At 30.7% G+C, this 18,873-nt stretch overlaps 1 protein-coding gene and 1 long non-coding RNA gene across 6 annotated transcripts; one reads left to right on the plus strand and one right to left on the minus strand.

Annotated features, from left to right (window-relative positions):
• Positions 1-3,477: 3,477 nt before the first annotated feature.
• On the minus strand, positions 3,478-7,378 carry LOC7496992 (uncharacterized). Of its 5 annotated transcripts, none has more exons than XR_002977860.2 (10): positions 7,092-7,378; positions 6,724-6,991; positions 6,437-6,538; positions 6,248-6,330; positions 6,044-6,160; positions 5,492-5,594; positions 4,823-5,387; positions 4,221-4,424; positions 3,791-3,913; positions 3,478-3,669 (listed from the first exon to the last, which is right to left on the minus strand). XR_002977860.2 is itself a non-coding variant. In XM_024585577.2 (10 exons), the coding sequence occupies exons 1-9, from the start codon at positions 7,214-7,216 to the stop codon at positions 3,797-3,799; spliced, it is 1,680 nt and encodes a 559-aa protein (XP_024441345.1). In that variant the 5' UTR covers positions 7,217-7,377; the 3' UTR covers positions 3,478-3,669; positions 3,791-3,796. The 5 variants fall into 5 exon arrangements, 4 of the variants coding, with proteins under 4 accessions (XP_024441345.1, XP_024441346.1, XP_052302720.1 ...); XM_024585577.2 differs by having other exon boundaries at positions 4,225-4,424; positions 7,092-7,377; XM_024585578.2 differs by having other exon boundaries at positions 3,478-3,913.
• Positions 7,379-15,433: 8,055 nt separating this feature from the next.
• Positions 15,434-17,795, plus strand: LOC7496993 (uncharacterized). The gene is made up of 3 exons (XR_002977704.2): positions 15,434-16,705; positions 16,804-16,890; positions 17,504-17,795. It is a non-coding gene; the product is annotated as an uncharacterized LOC7496993 (long non-coding RNA).
• Positions 17,796-18,873: the final 1,078 nt, after the last annotated feature.

Raw genomic sequence — 18,873 nt, forward strand, 5'->3', positions numbered from 1 at the left:
GCTTCTTTATTATTTTTATTATTACTCCAACATCGTAAATACTATAACAATCATTACCGTTACTCGCAATCACCAATATCATCATATTATTATTAAAATATCTATAATAATAACTTTTATTATTATCGTTATTATCATTATCATAATAACCATCCTATAATCACTATTTATCTTCACATTATAATCATCATCACCATCACCACAAAAACAACATAACAATTATTATTTTCACAATCATAACCTCTATCATTAATTCTCATCTTTATTATCATCATTCAAAAAATACAAATGCAGATTAATTTATTATACTAGAAAATATTTTCTTTTTAATGCATTCAAACAATGAAAAATAACTTTTTTTAAAAAATACTTTTCACATGAACATTTTTTTGCAAACCTAATGGATCCTTAGCTTGCCGTGTTTGGTCGTTTTCTTCCCCCCCCCCCCCCCCCCCCCCCCCCCCCGGGAATGAAGCTTCCCATGCTTCTGTTTCACATTATCTCAAGGTTGTTATAAATGCAGGCAGCATGAATCAATCAAACCAATGGGCTGAAATAATGAAGCTTCAAGAAACCGCGATCTGACATGGCCAACAGGTGAACCATGCAGGAAATAATGTATTTGTGAACATTCCATGCCCTTAGCTTGAAAGGGGATGATGCCTAGGAAAAAAAGAAAAGAAGGCGGCCATGCTTTTCTGCACTATAAAGGGTGATGTATTAATCTCGCTGTGCCAAAAAGATTCATTACTGTTCCAAGTTCAAGATTCATGCTTCCATCAACATAAGCCAGGAGAGTTCATACATGACTTTCCTCGTCTGGCTAGCCAGGAATTTCAACGAGAATGGCAGTATTCAATTTGCTCGAGCAAATAGCCGCCCAAGTTGAACTTACACTAGATAAAATTTACCTCATGTACCAACATGGTCATATGCATAAATGAGATCGCAACCAAAATCATATAATAATACTGATAACAACCCAAAAAGATACGCACTCGTAAAGAATCATGTAAAACGCTGAAAAAATGGGAGAAAAATTTTATTTTATTTTTATCTCTACCACCAGTTAACCTTGGTGATGTGACTTTTTTTTTTTAATTACTTTTCCTTCATTTTTTGGGAAAAAAAGTATATATCATACGTGCTTCGCTTCACAGGTTGGATAAAAAAAATAGTAAAGTTTAGCCATTAGCGATGTAATTTTTGTAGCAGCAAGAAATATTTTTATTACAAGTAACGTATATGATAAACAAATGGAAGATCAAAGACATCAATAGCATTAAGAAATTTTTTTTAATGATAACAAAATATTAAACCGAGAAGTTAAGAGGCCTCAACCAAATTCTTATTTAATTTAAATTTAAAATTAAATCGAATTAGAGCTGATATGATGTAAACTCATTAAAATCCAATTTGATATCAACAAAAAAATATTCATAGACATTATTGTTTTAAGTTTTTTCTTATATAATAAGACAATTATATTTTTTATAAACTCGAATTAACTTAAATTAATTCTTAGACCTTCAAACTAGACAGTAAGCTTGGATTGGATGGGTTTAATAATTTAATTGTTTTGAATTTTTTTTTTCTAACTATACAACAATAAAAGTTGACAAGCAAAGAAAATTCATGGAATAAAATTTAAGAAAAGAAAACTAGCTATAAAAGAAGAGCACCCCCTAATGTTACAAAAATCATGCCATAAACTTTCTAAAGAAAACAAAAGATTGAATGGTATTCAATCAAATTAATAATATATAAAAAAAAGTGGCAATTAAATAAAATTAAAAAAAAATAACATTATAAAAAGTTATACAAAAAGAGCGCTCACTAATATAATAATAAAAAGAACTATGATCTCACCTAAAAAAAAATTGCAATTTCAATGATATTCAATAAAAAGAATTTCAAATTAATGGAATGAAGTGCAAAATATAAGGAAACAAAGAAAAAAAGAAAAACAAGCCATACAATCATGTGAGCTTGACACGCGTACCACCTCAATTTTTTTATATATTAAAAAGTGAACATGTTATTTGTCTTTTAAATTTTTTTATAAAAAACAAACGTGTACAATATATCATTTGCAAATTAATCAAGAAATTCAGCAATAAAAAGAGTAAAGAATACCCTAAAAACCTTGATAAACTTGTTTAAGGCCTCAAACAACCTAAAATTTAGTATATATATATATATATACACACACAAAAATCATGCCATAAACTTTCTTAAAAAAAAGAAAAGACTGAATGGTATTTAATCAAATAATACAAAAAAAAAGTGGCAATCAAATAAAATTAAAAAGAAATAATATTATAAAAAGTTTTATAAAAAAAAGTGCTCGCTGGTATAATAATAATAATAAAAAGCTATGATCTCACCCAAAAAAATTGCAATTTCAATGATATCCAATAAAAAAAATTTCAAATTAATGGATCAAAGTGCAAAATATGGGGAAACAAAGAAAAAAAAAACAAGCCATGCAATCATGTGAGCTTGACACGTGTATCACCTCAATTTTTCTATATATTAAAAAGTGAATGACATGTTATTTATCTTTTAATTTTTTTAAAAAAACAAACATTTACAATGCAAAATCCGCAAATTAATCAAGAAATTCAACAATAAAAAGAGCAAAGAACACTCTAAAAACCTTGATGAACTTATTTATGACCTCAAATAACCTTAAAATCAATCTAAATATCTAAAATTAATCTAAATTCAAAAACTTTCTTAGTGCTAAGATCTACACTCTCAAGCAATGGAAATAGCAAAGAATATCACAATAAAATTTATTTCATTAAATTAAACTTGTTGAATTTTAGTGGTCACAATTGACATCAACGGAGTTTTTTTCTCTGCAACTAGAATTCAGCAACTCTAACTTTTATCAATACAGTGACAAAACAAAATAAGTTTTATAATGAAATTGAAATTTTGAAAGGCAAAGGGACTGGAAAGTAACAAATCCAAGAGTTGGGCAACTAAATTAACCTTTTCCCTCCACTTTTGAAATTGACACCTATTTTCCTGTCTTTTCCATTTTGCTTCTCTTTCTTTTAATCTTTTTCTTTCTTAGAAAATTAGAAATAATTGGCCATCAATTTGACTTTAAAAGGTTGAAAATGAAAAGTAAAAAAAGATCAAGCACCAAAATGGGAAAAATATGCAATGATCCGGTCCAAAATGATTTATGAAAAGTTGCACGGTAAAAACTACACATTTTAGTTTTTTTTTTATGTTAATTGTTAATGTAACCGGTGTCAGTATTTTGTACATTTCAATTTTATATATATATATATATATATATATATAGGATTTTTGAGCTTGCAATCTCCCGGTTGAACGTTGAACTGCATTTAGAATCATGAGAAAAATGACCCCATGCCTTCCTAGTAAAAAAATTCTTTTTCCTCAACACGGCATTTAAGAAACCAAGAAAATAAGAGAAAAGATCTTACAACAGCCATCCAAAAAAAAAAAAATTATCCTCTTTCATATCAAAACTCATAAATACTGGCCTCGTAATGTTTATGCTTTGTACCAACAAATTTCCAAATGGAAACCATCTCATCAGTAGTAATCTACCCAAAAAGTTACTGATTGCGCGAGACTGAAAAGCACAGCAACCACTTTGCCCCTTGGTTAAATTATGAATAATGCCTGGGGTAAGAGGAAGAAAATCATACAAGTATAATTGAGTGGAAAGAAGGTATTACTGTTTCATTTCCTTCTAAACATCCCAAAAGCATAGCTGAGACATTACACATACTAAAGGGCACACCTTTGATTACTGACTGGCCCTCCCAAAGAAGTGTTCTATCTGTAAACAGCCTTGAGATTGCAAACTGCTTGTTTTAGCTCCATACTTGCACTTCTTGGCAGATACAGAATTTTCCTTGCCATCCTGCATAAAAAGGTCACAGTTAGAAGTCAAGCAATCAGTTTCATAACGAGGTTGTAATATGGAGATATGTGATTCTAGATACAACGTGGATGACAAAAAAAATAGCTGCAAGAAAACCAAAGCCAAGTTGAATGGATATGAACAGAAAACTAATTGATACTCTATAACAAAATGTAAGTAGAAGCATGATTGCGTGACAGGTATTGAAGTAAGCAACTAACGCGGGCAGCTACAAGTTGCGAAGACAAAGATGTTTCAAACCAAAATGTGTCAAACTAATAATTAAATAATTGTATACATGCATTACCTACCAACAAGGATTGATTCATAGATCTCAGCACTTTAACTCTACCACCTCGCCCATCAGATCCAACAGCAATTAAATCCCTGCTACTTGCACTTGTACCTTGCATGGCCAATGACCCGTTGCTTTGACCACGCTTACACCATCTCCCCAAGTACCGGTTTGTTCCATCAGGACCCATCAATCCACTAGAGAAACATATATCCCCTGGAGGTTTAGTATCATAATAAACAACTAATGTCAGATTCTGAACAATTAATATTCCAAAATATGTATTTTACAGAGGGCAAAAGTGTGCTCATGCATGTAGTTATATCACAAAGTTTGGCTCAAGCCACTCCTTGAAACCAATTACATCAAACTCAAATTATACCAATAGTAATGTGTGTTTGGGATTGTGGTGGCGGTTCAAAATGCTTTTCGCTTAGAAATGCATCAAAATGATTTTTTTTATTTTTTAAAAATTATTTTTTACATCAGCATATCAAAACGATTTGATAACATAAAAAACAATTTCATTTTAAGCAAAAAAAAATCAAAATTTAAGGAAACACGGTTTGCGCCGCGCCCTAAGAAGTCTTTTCTAATGTTGAGAATGGGTTGACCTTCTCTGGTGTCATCAAGAGACACAATAACTTCCTCGTCTGTAGCAGAATCAAGAGCATTGCCCTTACCATTGTTGATTCTTATGCCAAAAGGTCCAGATGGGTTCACTGTTTTGTGCACTTTGGCTTCACTGTGAATATCAGAAACTGCTTCTGACTTTGCAAGAGCAGATTCACCCTCTCTGGTCTGATGTTTTGAATCAGGGTCTAGAGTTACATGCACAGCTGTAGGAAGATTCAAAGCTGCTTCATCTCTTGCATAATAAGCATTTCCCTGTTTGTTAAGAGCAGTGATTCTAGTACATTCTTTGGATGAATTGGCACCCTTATCACCCATGAAACTAAAATTTTCTCGATCACTGGTCGAGCTTCCTGTTAGATCCACAGATACACAATGCTGTTCCTTTTGACCAGCACATGAAGTACTTGTGGCCAAAGCATTAGAACTGTCCTTGATATCTTCTGCAACAAGCCCTTTGCAATTTGCCTTCTTTGAAGCTTTTAAAGCCCTCAAACTTTCGTTATCTTTTACTTCAACAACCATCTCTAGTTCTTTGACCCTTGTCTGATGATGGCAACAAAACAATCATTTCAGCCAAACCAGAGACTAAGCCATTCCCCGGATGAGCTTTTATTGGAGAATTTTAAACAAAGTCCTCACAGACTTACCTTTAATTTATTGATCTTTTCTTTTGCCTTCTCAAGTCTTTTACAAGAACGAGCCTCACCCTGTCCAAGTTGGTTACACTTAGCCATCAATTCTTTGTAAGTCCTGTTAGAAGCAATGTGGAACAACAAATTATATTAGATATCAAAACCCTGAAAAAAATAAGAGATGCGGGTAAATATAAGGAAAAACCATTGATAACATTTTGCAAAAAATAGCTAAATAAAAATGCAGTGAGAATAAATCAGGTAAATTATCAACATGGTTATTCTTCAGTGGAAAAATCAGGGTAAAATCTAGCATTAGCAAAAGCAACTATCAGATAAAGATAGTGCATGTAAACATTGTAAAGTGTAAACACTGATCATTACAGATAGGTATCAAGCAAAAAAGCTCACCGCTGTCATAACACAATCCTTGATGATGAATCAACAGCTCTCATCATTTTGGAATTAAGAAGGAGCATTAAAATTCAATTGAATGTCAAAACTCAAAATAATTTTCTCCATCCATAAATACATTTAATTACTATAACTGAAAAATAGACAGCTTACTTATTGCGAATGACCAAAGACTTTCTCAGGATGTCTACGGTATCTTTGTTATTGGCTTCGTTACCAAAAGAGGCAAGCTTTAAAACCTCATCTTCCTCCAGATTCACATCCGATACCCTAAATTACAAACCGTATAAGTACAAGAGTTCATAACAAGAAACCAAATAATAAAAGTCTATTTGAACCTAGCACAGCTGCACTTACAGCTTGAGTGCTACAAGCTCTTTGGCAAGTGCCATATTCCTATCTTGCAGCCTGATGCGCTCCAACTTCAGTGCATCAAGCTCCTACAACACAGTTGACCAAAATCTCTTAGAAAAATTCAGTTAATTGGCACCACCAACGACATGAAAAGGGGAATAATCTAGAACAACTGTGAAGACGATAGTACACCTCAGATTTCGATCGAAGCAGGTGCTGAATCGATGCTTTTTGTTCCATTGCATGAGTCCTCAATTTAACTTCTTTCTTCAACTCATCTTTACAAAGATACAACTGAAACAAAAATAGCTTCATAAGACCCGGAGAAGAACAAAAATAATCGGTTTGCTTCAAATACTTCATTGATATAGCCATAGATTCGGTCAATTACAGCTACAAAGATAACTGCACGCCAGGTGTTCTGCAAAATTTTCACAGACAAAAACAACCAAACAAATCATAAGAGAAATCAATCTTACTTCCTCATTGAGATGCTTCATTTCCTTCACTTGACTCTCCAAAATGGTATTGAGACCCGACAATTTTCCTTCCAATCTCTTCACTTCTCCACGCAACAACTTAGGATCCTCCTCACACTCCCCCGCCTTCCGATCCCCGAACGGTTCGGTTTGGTCCCCGACCGACTGAAAATAAAGGCGACCGGCATTTTGCGCCGAGCAATTCTGCTTGCAAACTGGACAGCTACGCTTCTTTTCATTCGAACAATATTCAAACCACTGCTGCAGGCTAGGGTTTCAAACATTAACCACGGAAACCTTAACAAACTAGTTTCCAGGTTTGCAGAGAGAAATTGAAAAATTAAGCACATGCGAAATCGTTTCCGTACCAGAGTTCGTGAAAGACGTGGCCACAAATGGAGATTGATTGGAGATCTTCGACAATGGGCTTGAGATCTTCATAGCAGATGGAGCAGATTGTCTTCGCGAAAGAGTTGTTAGGGTTTGTGACCATCGCTCGGTCGCTGTGGGTCTGGGACTCCTTTTTTGCGTTTCGTTGCTGTCGTTTTGGTGTTTTTCAATTTTCCTGTCTCTCATTGTTGTGAATGAGAGCGAAATTTAAAATGATGAGGGAAAGCTGTAAATTTTATTTGGCGGGACATAGAGGGAAAATGGAGAATTGGGTCAGGTGCCGCGTGCATGCCACGGAGACTAATGTAAACGGTGAGGCAGACAGTTTTTTTTGGGAAATCTCACTTTAGCACCTAATATGTTATTCAATTATCAATTAAGTACTAAATCTTTTGATTTCATTAATTTCCTTTTCTTCTATTTTCTTTCTAAATGACCTGTAATGCAAATAAAAGCATTGAATCGACCGAAAGAAGTGCCCCTTCCTTTACTTTTATTTTAGAATATATTAAAAAAATTAAAAATTTATTTTTGATATTAACACGTAAAAATAATCTAAAATCATACAAAATATATTTAAAACAAAAAAATTCAAAACATTTCAAAAACATTGTTAAACCTAAAACAAATACACTTTAAAACAAGTTTCAATCTCTCTTGAAAATAACTTTAACATCAAATCGTAATAAGATTTTATTGACTTTGTTTAAAAGTGATAATAAGATTTTCTTGACTTTGTTTAAAAGTGAAATTATCATATTTGGGCATTAAGATTAGCCTTTATAACATATTCAGCTTTTTTTGCTTTTTTTAAAAGAAAATATGGTATACAGTGGATGGGTAAAGGGTGATCTTTTCTGGTGCACGTCGTGTTTGGGTAAAAATTATATAACCAGAAGATTTATTAGGTCCAAATTGGTTATGAGTGATACATTAGGGGCTAAATTGAGATTTTACTGTTTGATTTGTATTTTTTTCTTTGATGATAATAATAAAGGTATTTTGATTTTTTTATTGTTATTGCGACTAAATTACTTTTCTAGTGGAATTGATTGTTCTTCACATCTTCGTTGCTATGTTGGGAGAATTGATTGTGATCCTTACTTGTTTTATAAGAGTCAATGATTTAAAATCTTTATTACTGACACATTAACACGATTTATATAGAAATTTAGTATAAAAATGTTTTTTATAAATTCATTATTCAAATAAATAATACTTTAAAAAGCGTGTTTTCATTTATAATATCGATCAAGATTGGATGATAGTATCTATTTAAGAGTGTAATTACGATTGTTTTTTGAAAATATTTTTCACTCAGAAATATATCAAAATAATATTTTTTTTATTTTTTAAAAATTATTTTTTATATCAACGCATTTTAAAAACACCAAAAACATATTAATTTGAAGTAAATAAAAAAAATTAAATTTTTTTAAAATATAAAAATAAACAAAATCACGTTGTTTATTCTTTGTTAATGGATTCTTAGGTAAAATTTGGAGGTATAATTTTTACATGCTCTGATTTCTTGGTTTTTCCATGTTCTGCCAAATGAGAATGATAACACAACATCAACACAACAAAAATTGAAAGGCTATTTCCATAAGATTACAATCAACACAACATCAAAGAATTAAATTGAAAAAAAAAAAAATAACACAATAAAAAAAGAAGAAGAAGGGAACACTATGTGAATCCAGGATGACCCCTTTCCGATGTTAGAGTGAAAGGCTATTGCCTTTTATTTATTTTCTTATCTAAAAAAATAAAAGTCTCAAATCATTTTCCATCAAATTTGCATCCAAATATCTCAACTAATTAGCCATAAGATTACACGAACATGACAATGTTTGCTTCACTGTAAAGTAATGTGCTGCAATGATTTGGTTTGTGAGTGGTTGTTTTTGTATTATAATTTGTTTTTTAAATTATTTTTATTTTAAAAAATATTAAATTAATTTTTTTTATATGTTTTTTTTATTGTTTTTATGTCTTGACATAAAAAAAAATAAAAAATAAAATTTTACTTCAATTAAAAAATACAATACACCATGTAACAAAATAAATCAATAGCCGAGGGAACATGTAACAAAGCACAAATTTGCCAGTTTATACAATAATTAATAAAAAAATATTTTATAAAGGTATTCTTTTTTTTTTTTCAAAATATCAAAGTCAATATACGTGTCATCTATTGTGATTATACAGACAGTATATAACTATTGAATTATGAATTAATATTATTCTATATATTTGTTTGACCAAAACAAGTTCCCGTCCGTAGGTAGTTTTGTCAAATATAAGCTATGGATCCATCATATTTTATAATAAACTGAAATTTTATTTGTCATGTACTTGACTAATATACCCCCATGAATATTAAGTTTAACAAAAACATTAATAAAACCAACACGTGACATCACAAATGATAAAACTAAACTCAATGTCTTTTCATGTCAAGGATGTAAAGAAATCAACCATCTAGGTGGTGGTCAATGGTAAAAGCTTGTGATCAAGAAGTTTGTTTCTTATGTGGTCTCAGGTTCGAGCCCTGTGGTTGCTCATATAATAGCCACTGGAAGCTTACATGGTCGTTAACTTCAGGACCCGTGGGATTAGTCGAGATGCGCGCAAACTGACCCAGACACCCATGTTAAACTAAAAAGAAGATGTAAAGAAATCAACATCAAAGTTGTTGGGTGATGGACAAATCATAAAGAACATCATGCAAAACGATACAAAATATGAAGTTGAAAACGATAATTATCTCCTGTTGTCTTTATTGCAAATAAAATCAATTTATTTCAAATGCCAAATAAAACCTAACACACAAATTATGCTTTAATACTATAAAATTATACAGGGAAAAGTTAGCAGACACTTAAATATACAAGTAAATAATAAATACTAAAAACAAATTTTAATGAATTAATTTAAAATATAAACAAGTTGCAAAAAAAAAATGTGTGGGTTTACTGTCTTTATGAAGTGAAACTTGACAAAAAAAAAATGATAAATGAAAGTTGATACAGTTAACAAATGTTGGTCGATCGTTGGCGGGTTGAGGGCTGGATTTACATGAGGGTTGCCGGAATTTGAAGAGATTCGAAGAAGGGGCTGTTGTTGTGCTTTTTAGCAAATGAAAAATAAGAAACAGGGGAAGAGAGAACCATCAGGTTTTTATTCATTTAAAATCACTGATGGATTCCGTCAGCATTCATGTTATGTCAAATTTTTAACGAAACTACTAACAGAGTTTTAATTAATTTTTTTATATTCTCTTGCTACCAAAAATATCCAACCATAATTTTATTTTTATTTTTTTTTGTTAAAAATTACCAATAAAATATTTTTTTTGTCTTTTTTTTTTTTGGAATTACGAAGGAACAATAGAGGTGAAAATATCTTATTAAGGGTGTATTTGGCTTGGAGGTGTGGTGGCTTTTTGTCTAAGGCACAATACCTTTTAAGCACAAACTACACCTCTAAAAGCTATAAAAACATGCTTTTTACTCAAAAAAGCACAAGTTATCTCACATTCAAACACCCTCTAAGTAAAATACTAAACCGCGTAGGTTTTTTGTTATAGCCCATCCACGAAGAAATGTGTTAAGGGCTACACTGAAATTTTTTTATCATTTTTTATTTGTTTTGAGACAACACTGTCTTTTTATTTTTTTAATAACAATGCAATTATTGTATTGCCCTTAAAGAGTAAATAACCAGAACCTTTAGTCCAGGGGCCATGTGGTAAATTCAAATTTGTCATGAACAGTTGAATTACCTTTATTATGCAAATTTGTTAGTTTTGCCTTTGCAGGCTTGATTGTCATTCCCTAGAGTTTCTTTGTTGTTGTTATTTAGTCTTGAGAGTATTTTTGGGTTTTTATTTTTAATATTTATGAACAATTGAATTATTCCACTATTCTTTTCCATTCAACTTTTTAGCACTGACTTTAAGGATTTTGTTGTAATTTTATAAGGGTTTTTTGTTATTGTTGTTTAGTTATGAGGGTATTTTTAATTTTGTGCACATAAAAAAAAGCTGCTAACACGTGCGGTTGACAACGATGGTTGAAGTCAAGCTTCCTCCATGTCATTTGATGTGTCCTAGCATCCTCTTTCTCTTTTAGTGGCACGTGTATAGTAGCGAGGCATAATTCAACATCGATTGACTTTTCTTTTCTTTTTCTTTTTTTTCTCGGATTGCGTGCTGGTTATATAAAAAATACACCAGCCTTTCAATATATTTTTTTTCTTTTGATTCGGTCTTTTTTCTCTTAATTGTAATTATTTTTTTTACATTGATTTTTTTTATTTTGATTTTATTTTTGATTTCATCCCTGATTTTTTTATTTTGTTATTTTTTTTTAATCAAATATGGTCCTCATTGTTTTAATTTTTTTTGTTTTCAATCATTTTCTTGATTTATTTGTTTTTCTTCTATTGAATCCCTAAGCATTTATTTTTATTGAATTTTTATGTCAAGTTTGGTGCCAATTCTTATAATTGTTATTTTTTAATTTTTTTTTAATTGATTTGTTTTTTTTAATTCAATCCCTAAACATTTAATTTCATTTAAATTTTCCATTAACATTTAATTTTAGTTGGTTTTTATGTTGAATTTAGTCCCGATTCTTTTAATTGCTATTTGTTTTGTTTTGCATTGTTTTTTTATTGACCTTTTCCCCCTCAATTTCATCCCTCAATATTTGTTTGGTTAAGAATATTGCTTCTTTATTTTTTTAGGTTTGCCTTCAACGAGGCCATTCTAGTCTCGTGACCTGGGTCATAGATCTAAAAAATTAGCTCAGGTCGACTTTGATTGTTTTAAAAGCATTTTTTTAAAAAAATTTCCTGATATTTTTTCATTTTTTTTAACATAGATATTTTGATTTATTTAACTAGATGATTGCATACACTTTTCAAATGACACTTTTAATTTTTCATGTAAAAAAACACACTAGAGCAACTTACATACATGATATATATATTTTTTAAATAAACAAATTATAACATGCATGCCAATTTCATGATTTTAATGTTTTAACTTTTTTTTCTTTATACTCTTTTTGGAAAAAATATTATTTATACTTTGTTTATTTATACCATTATTTTTTTCATTTTCTTTTACTCTTTTGTAATATTTTTTTTGATGTTTTTTCTTTACACTTTTGTTGCTGTAAACTTATTCAACACAAACTAAGAAAATAAAGTTTTACTGTAACAATTACAATATTTTTTTATTTTTTAGTTACATTAAAAATTAATTTGAGATCTTATTATATTTTATTACATGTAAGCGTTGATTTTGTAATTCATGGTTATATTTGTTACTTGATGTAAAAAAAGACTCTAGTAATACTTACACATTAATTCTCATGTGTTGGAAAAAAAATTATTCGACCTACTACCAGACGAATTGAATAAACGTGTTAACACTTTGTTTTTTTATATTTATTGATACAAATAATTTTTATAGATGTTTTGATTTATTATTATTATTATTTTTTAAATAAATTTAAAAAATTAACATATTTTTTTTTTACTGAAAAAATTTATTCAATCCGCACGGCAGCGCGACCCCATGACCAGGTGAAACTAAAACGTACAGGGTTCCTGAACTTACTCTGGGTCTCGTGACTTCATTATTGTTTTTTTTATCATTATAAAATGAGGACAGGCTACTTCATTGCATAACTCTAGGTCTAATTTGACCTTTCAATACACCGTAAAAGAAATTTAATTTTCAAAATATTTTCTTAAAACAATTCACAAAATAACATAGAAGCGAAAAAACAGGAAAAACAAATTAGGCGGTGAACAATCCGTGTCTATATATACACAAAGCAGAAAGAGCGTTCTAACTTCTAACCTCTCAGCATTCCATTCACGCGCTCTCGCTCTGTCTCTTCTCCATCCCTAAAAATTCACGTCTAGCTGGGAAAAAAAACCACAAATTTCTAGACAAGATGATTTCAACCGATCTTGAAGTTCCTGGACTGGAAGGAAAGACCCTAAAACTAACCATCAATCCTGTTGAAACAAGCGAAGCAGCAAACACCACCTGGGATTGCAAGACCCCAACTGGAGAGGAACACAAAATACCTATCCAGCACGAGTGCCCTCCAGCTCCAGGTCCAAAGTGGCTTCTGGATTCTCTCTGTGTGAAGAAGAAGGCGTCGAAGAAGAAGTCTAGGTGCCAGCCAAAGGTAATAATGTTGCAACCTTTTAACGTATCTTATTCCAAGCGAATCACTCTGGCGCCTGGGATGCTGCCTGAGGATGTTAGAGCTTCTGATGATGCCTTAGAGGATCACATTGTAAGAAATTTGAAGTGGCCAGTCGAAGAGATGAGAAGACTGCAATATCGTTCACCAAGAGAAAAGAAACACAGGGTATAATTTCTCCTTCATTGAAGGTTGCTGGGAGAAGGTCATGAAACTCAATGGGTTTTAGATTATTACATCAAGACAGTACTTAATTATGCGTTGTGATATGATCACCACCTTGGTTAGGTTTCTCATTGTTAATTAAAAACGAAATTATGTTTTATTTCGGATCCCTTTTTATAATTTTCTAGAGTAATTAATGTTTTGTCTGCATCTTAATTTATTCACCTTTTCTTTCATAACCATAGAAATTAAGAAGATGGCAATTGGCATTACCCTTTTAAGCGACGATAAGAAGGATGTAATCACCAGGTATAAGGAGCTAATTATCATGCGCAGAGCCCACTGGTCAAACCGACCTTTTTTTTTTACAGTGCAGGCTGTTTATATGATGGTTATTTATTTAACTTTTTAGATTCAAACCCGGATTATCAATTAGAAAAAAAAAATTAAAATTTTCTAAATATATCAAGCTATTTTTTTTAAATACATTAAGCTGACATGGGAGTGTACTTTTAAAGTCATTTAGAAGGAGATTGATTCCAATTAATGTATAAGTTGGTCTTAAAAAGAAAGAAAGAAATTGACTTTTCTTTTTTAATATAATTATTCAACATAATTATTCTTTTAGATTTTTACATGCCTTGAAATAAATTTTTAATTATTTAATTTTTCATATATCCATGTTTCATGTCCTTTAAAAAATAAAATATATATTATTATGATGTATTTTTGAATAAAAAATACTTTTAAAAATAATTATTTCTGAATAAAAAATATTTTACATTAAATATAAAATTTGGATGTAGTTTGATAATTATTTAAGATAATTTGACTTTTAGAATCCAAATTCAATATTTTTCAAGCAAATATAAACATGATGTTATCCTTTTCGTTTAATTACAATTGCAATATTAAAAAGACTATATGTTATTATTGGTGTATTGATAATTTAAGTGCCATTTTTTTTTTAAAAAAACTTTTATGTTGTATATAAAATATTTTTAAAAGTAATCTATTCCTCGTGTATTGCATTTTGATGTTCAAGAATGGTCTTATTATCATGTATCGGTATATCATCTCGTGTTATTTTAGGTACGAGTTCATGATCCTGTATAAATTAATTTATACGAATAACAAGTTGCTCAAAATTCTTGTTATAATCACACAGACTATTAGTTATTATATAAATTATCTTATTATAGTATCATAATCTAGTTTCCTTCTCAGTCCATAATTATATACATGAAAGAATAGTTTTATTATTGTTTTTGGATTGATTACTGTATCCTTATATTTTCAATGAACGTAAATCATATCATATAACTTCAGTAAATTAAATAATCTTAATTATATATAATCATAATAAGCGTCTTAAGAAGATTAATCATAACTAGATTCTTTATTTATTTATTTTTGATAACACGAGAAAAAATCTGGTCATCAATTTTCAAAACAGTAAGATTATATGTTTTGTATTTTTAACTATCAATACTGGTCATCAATTCATGTAAGCAATTACCTTGTATTTTGAAAAGGTTATTTTCAAATCACATGACATATATTTTTTTAGTTCTTTAAATAAAATACCTTAACAAATTTAATTTAAATCTATATAATAAAATATTTTATTAATACATGGATATACACATGAGCTGGCATGTACTATTCGGCTCTAAGAAATTTAAAACCGAAATTAAAAAGAAAAAAACTAGAAAAGGAAGTGTTTTTATAGGGTTGAAGTCTACTAAGACACCTTTTGATACTGAGGTACAAGTATTTCTAAAAAAAAATTAAATTAATAATTTTTAAACAATTTTGATGTGAAAAATAAATTTTAAAAAATAAAAAAATATTATTTTAATATATATTCTTTTAAAAAAATCTATCTCGGTCCAAATTCTAATAAGCAATAAGTGGTAACAGTGATTCCAATAAATCCTGCCTAATTTCATACGCTCTATTGCTTCTCTTTTCTATTCCCGACCCTAACCTTTTTTCCTAAACTCAATTCACCAGAAGAAAAAGAAAAGAAAAGAAAATTACAGAATCGAAGATCATATGATGATACCAAGCTTGGAAAGGGAAACCCTAAAGGTAAATACTAGTCCAGTTAACAAAGACGAAGAAACAGAGATGACAATGGATTGTAAAACCCCAACCGGGCTGAGACATAAAATAGCAGAGACGACATGGGATTGCAAGACCCCGACTGGGGAGGAACACAAAATACCTATCCTGAACACTTGCCCTCCAGCTCCAGGTCCAAGGTGGCTTCTGGATTCTCTCTCGGAGAAAAAGAAGGCGTCGAAGATGAACTCTGATGCCGAGCCAAAGGTAATAATGTTACAACCTTTTAAGGCATCCAATTCCTAAGAGAAATAGCGGGTCTCCGATGCGCGCTGAGGGTTATGTTAGAACTTTGAATAGTCCAGTTAGAGAAATTAGAATATTGCAACATTCTTTTCAGAAAGATAGATACAGGGTATGATTTTTCTCGGGTTGCAAGTAGAAGGTCATGAAACTTATGCTGATTAAAAGGACAAGATTGATAGGTTTTGGAATTTCACAACGAGGTAGTAATTATGCTTTGAGACATAGTCAACAGCGTAATTAGAAACTGGATTATAATCTTAATTTGGATCTTTTCTTTTATTTTTTTAACGTAATGTTGTTGTTTTAATCAGCATCTTTATTGAATTGTTTTTATAACCATAAGAAATTAAGAAGATTGGTAGAAGTTCTGGGCATACAAAACTTTGCTTGCTATGCTGTGTACATGCGTGTGTAAACGTAGAATCCAATTATCACTGGTATTTCTTTTGATTATTATAATCTTCTGGGAAAGTTTGTTTTTATTTTATGAAAAACTTTTGGGGAAGCTGTTGCGTGGCATTTTCCATTTTCTTTCCGAGAATCACCATCATCCAGCCCTCTTCCCTTCAAGTCATGCCTAGTTTGGCTTGTATTAGATGTCTGGAAATTATTTGTTAATTTTCTCATCTTCTCGGAGGAGCACTGACAAGTGACAACCCAGTTTCTTAAATTGCTGGTTTGGCCGCTGACAAAATAACCTTCGATGTTTTATACTTTATGGCACTTGCAAACATTAGAAGTTTACTGAGGAGGCATGAAGATGCAGCTGGTAATCTTCTGCCTGTGGATTTTGTCTCCTTGCGGTTATATTTAATGACCAGGTTGATTCTTACTCCTTTTGATTTTTGTGGTGATTATGGAGGATCATAAAATGACGTTAAATCGGAATTTCAGTGATTTTTGTTAATATTTTCTGTAGAAAATGATTACTTAGTCCAACATCGTTTCATTTGTGCGTACTATGAAGTTCAATTGAATCGAGGTGTGCGGAGTATGACAAGTCGAGGTACTGTTTTATTTTCACGAGAATCAAGAGATCTAGTGTTATAAAGTTAGATTGTATTTGCCTTATGTTTTAAAATTGTGTTTAATATAAAAAAATATGAAATTAATATTTTTTTTATGTTTTTTTAAATATTTTAATGCAAAAAAATAAAAATAAAATCTGAAAAAAATATTTTTATAAATTTTCATATAAAAAATATTAACGACTATAAATAAATGACAAGCAAATGAATAAAAAGGCAAACTTGTCAACTTCAAGCTTCATACATGTTGGGTTTTATTTTAAATGGAGGTTGATCTGGTGGAAGATATGATCAAATAAAATCCAATGACTATTTGTTTTTATTTTTATCTAAAATGATATCCTTTTATTTTAAAAGAACCAAAATAGCTTTGTTTTATTTTAAATTGACCGGATAAACTCACAACCAAACCGAGTCTAATAACAGATTGAGTCTAATAACAAGGAGCAACAGTGTTGCAGCGAAGACCTATAGAATGCAGAAAGCATCACCAGGCATGAAGAACAAACGGTGGCAGACAGGATACAGAGTTGTTTTCAGATTACATCCATGCTATCAGATGACTGACACGGTTGACTTCTTGTTTGTCAGGGGTTCTGCACAGTGATTTGAACCTCTTCTTGTGTGGGTGAATTTAAATCATTGAAGAGCTGCTTCAGCTTTGCTCTTGAATTTAGAATACCTCTGCATTTCCAAGGAGCAGCGGCTAGAGTTTTTAGCCACTTGATTGTGTATCATGAATCTGATGAGCTAGTTGTGTTTTTATTGGTGGAGCTTATTTCTAAAGCTTCAGTAATCCTGTGTAGCTCCACCTCCTTTGAGTTAATTTTTCCAGTGGGGCTTGGAAAAATACAGATGAATTTTCCAGCACCATTGTGAATAACTCTCGTGAAGTCCGCAGCATAAGGCTTTCCGATAGATGATCCGTCCACGTTCTACTTCAGGCTGTTGGCACTTGGAAGTGACCAAACCAAACTCCATACAATCAGAACAAGGGAATCTTGTTTTCTTGCTTTGATATATTAATCTGGTTTCTCATGGAACCATCGAAACAAGGGAGCTTGAAACTTATCATGCAAGCTGGAAAGGTGCGATAATTCATGGAACAACTCCGTGCAATTAATCTTTTCAGTGCTTCAACTTTTCAACGCTCGATCTCGCATGTAGAAGCAGCAGGAATCATTTCCATATCTCCCATCACACACGCACACAGTAGTGTTACACATGGCTGTAAAACTTGATCTTGGATGTAGATGCACGAATGTCTCAACCGATTAAGTTTTGAATTTAATATTTAATGATCATGAGTTCGAGTCCTCCCATAATTAATAAAGGTTTATATTATAATTAATTTCAGAATTCATAAGATTAGTTGAGGTGCGCGTAAGCTGGTTTGAACACCTACATTAATAAAAAAAACTTGATTATAAATAAAATCCTGGTCACAAATTAACCCTAATCTTTTTAAAAAAATTAAAATAATAATAATATATATTTTTTAAAAAATTAACAAGAGTCGAGCTTTGACCGGATTAATTAATTTTATTTAATTTTTTTTTAATCTAAACCGTTCGAAGCTCTGGATTAACAAGGTTCTAAATATTCAAATTAATTTTATTTTATATTTAAAACAAAAGAGAAATGTATTCTAATTAAAAAAGAATATATAGCACCAGTAAAATAACAAATCATTATTCTATGGAGATAATTGGGATATTAATTTATCAAAACAACATTTTCGTTCGCTTTTTTGACCCCTCCCCTGCCTGCCTTTCTGAAGCATGAAAACAAACACAGCAACAAAAAGCAAGGAAAAACAAATCAGCTTTGAATTCTGTTTGAAAGAGTGGTGGTATTGTGTTTTAAAGTGTTTATTTTATTTAGAATTATATTAAAACTATATATATATATATATATATATATTTTATTTTTTAAATTTTATTTTTTAAATTTTATTTTAA

This window comes from Populus trichocarpa, chromosome 14 (assembly GCF_000002775.5).
Source record: "Populus trichocarpa isolate Nisqually-1 chromosome 14, P.trichocarpa_v4.1, whole genome shotgun sequence".
NCBI lineage: Eukaryota > Viridiplantae > Streptophyta > Magnoliopsida > Malpighiales > Salicaceae > Populus > Populus trichocarpa.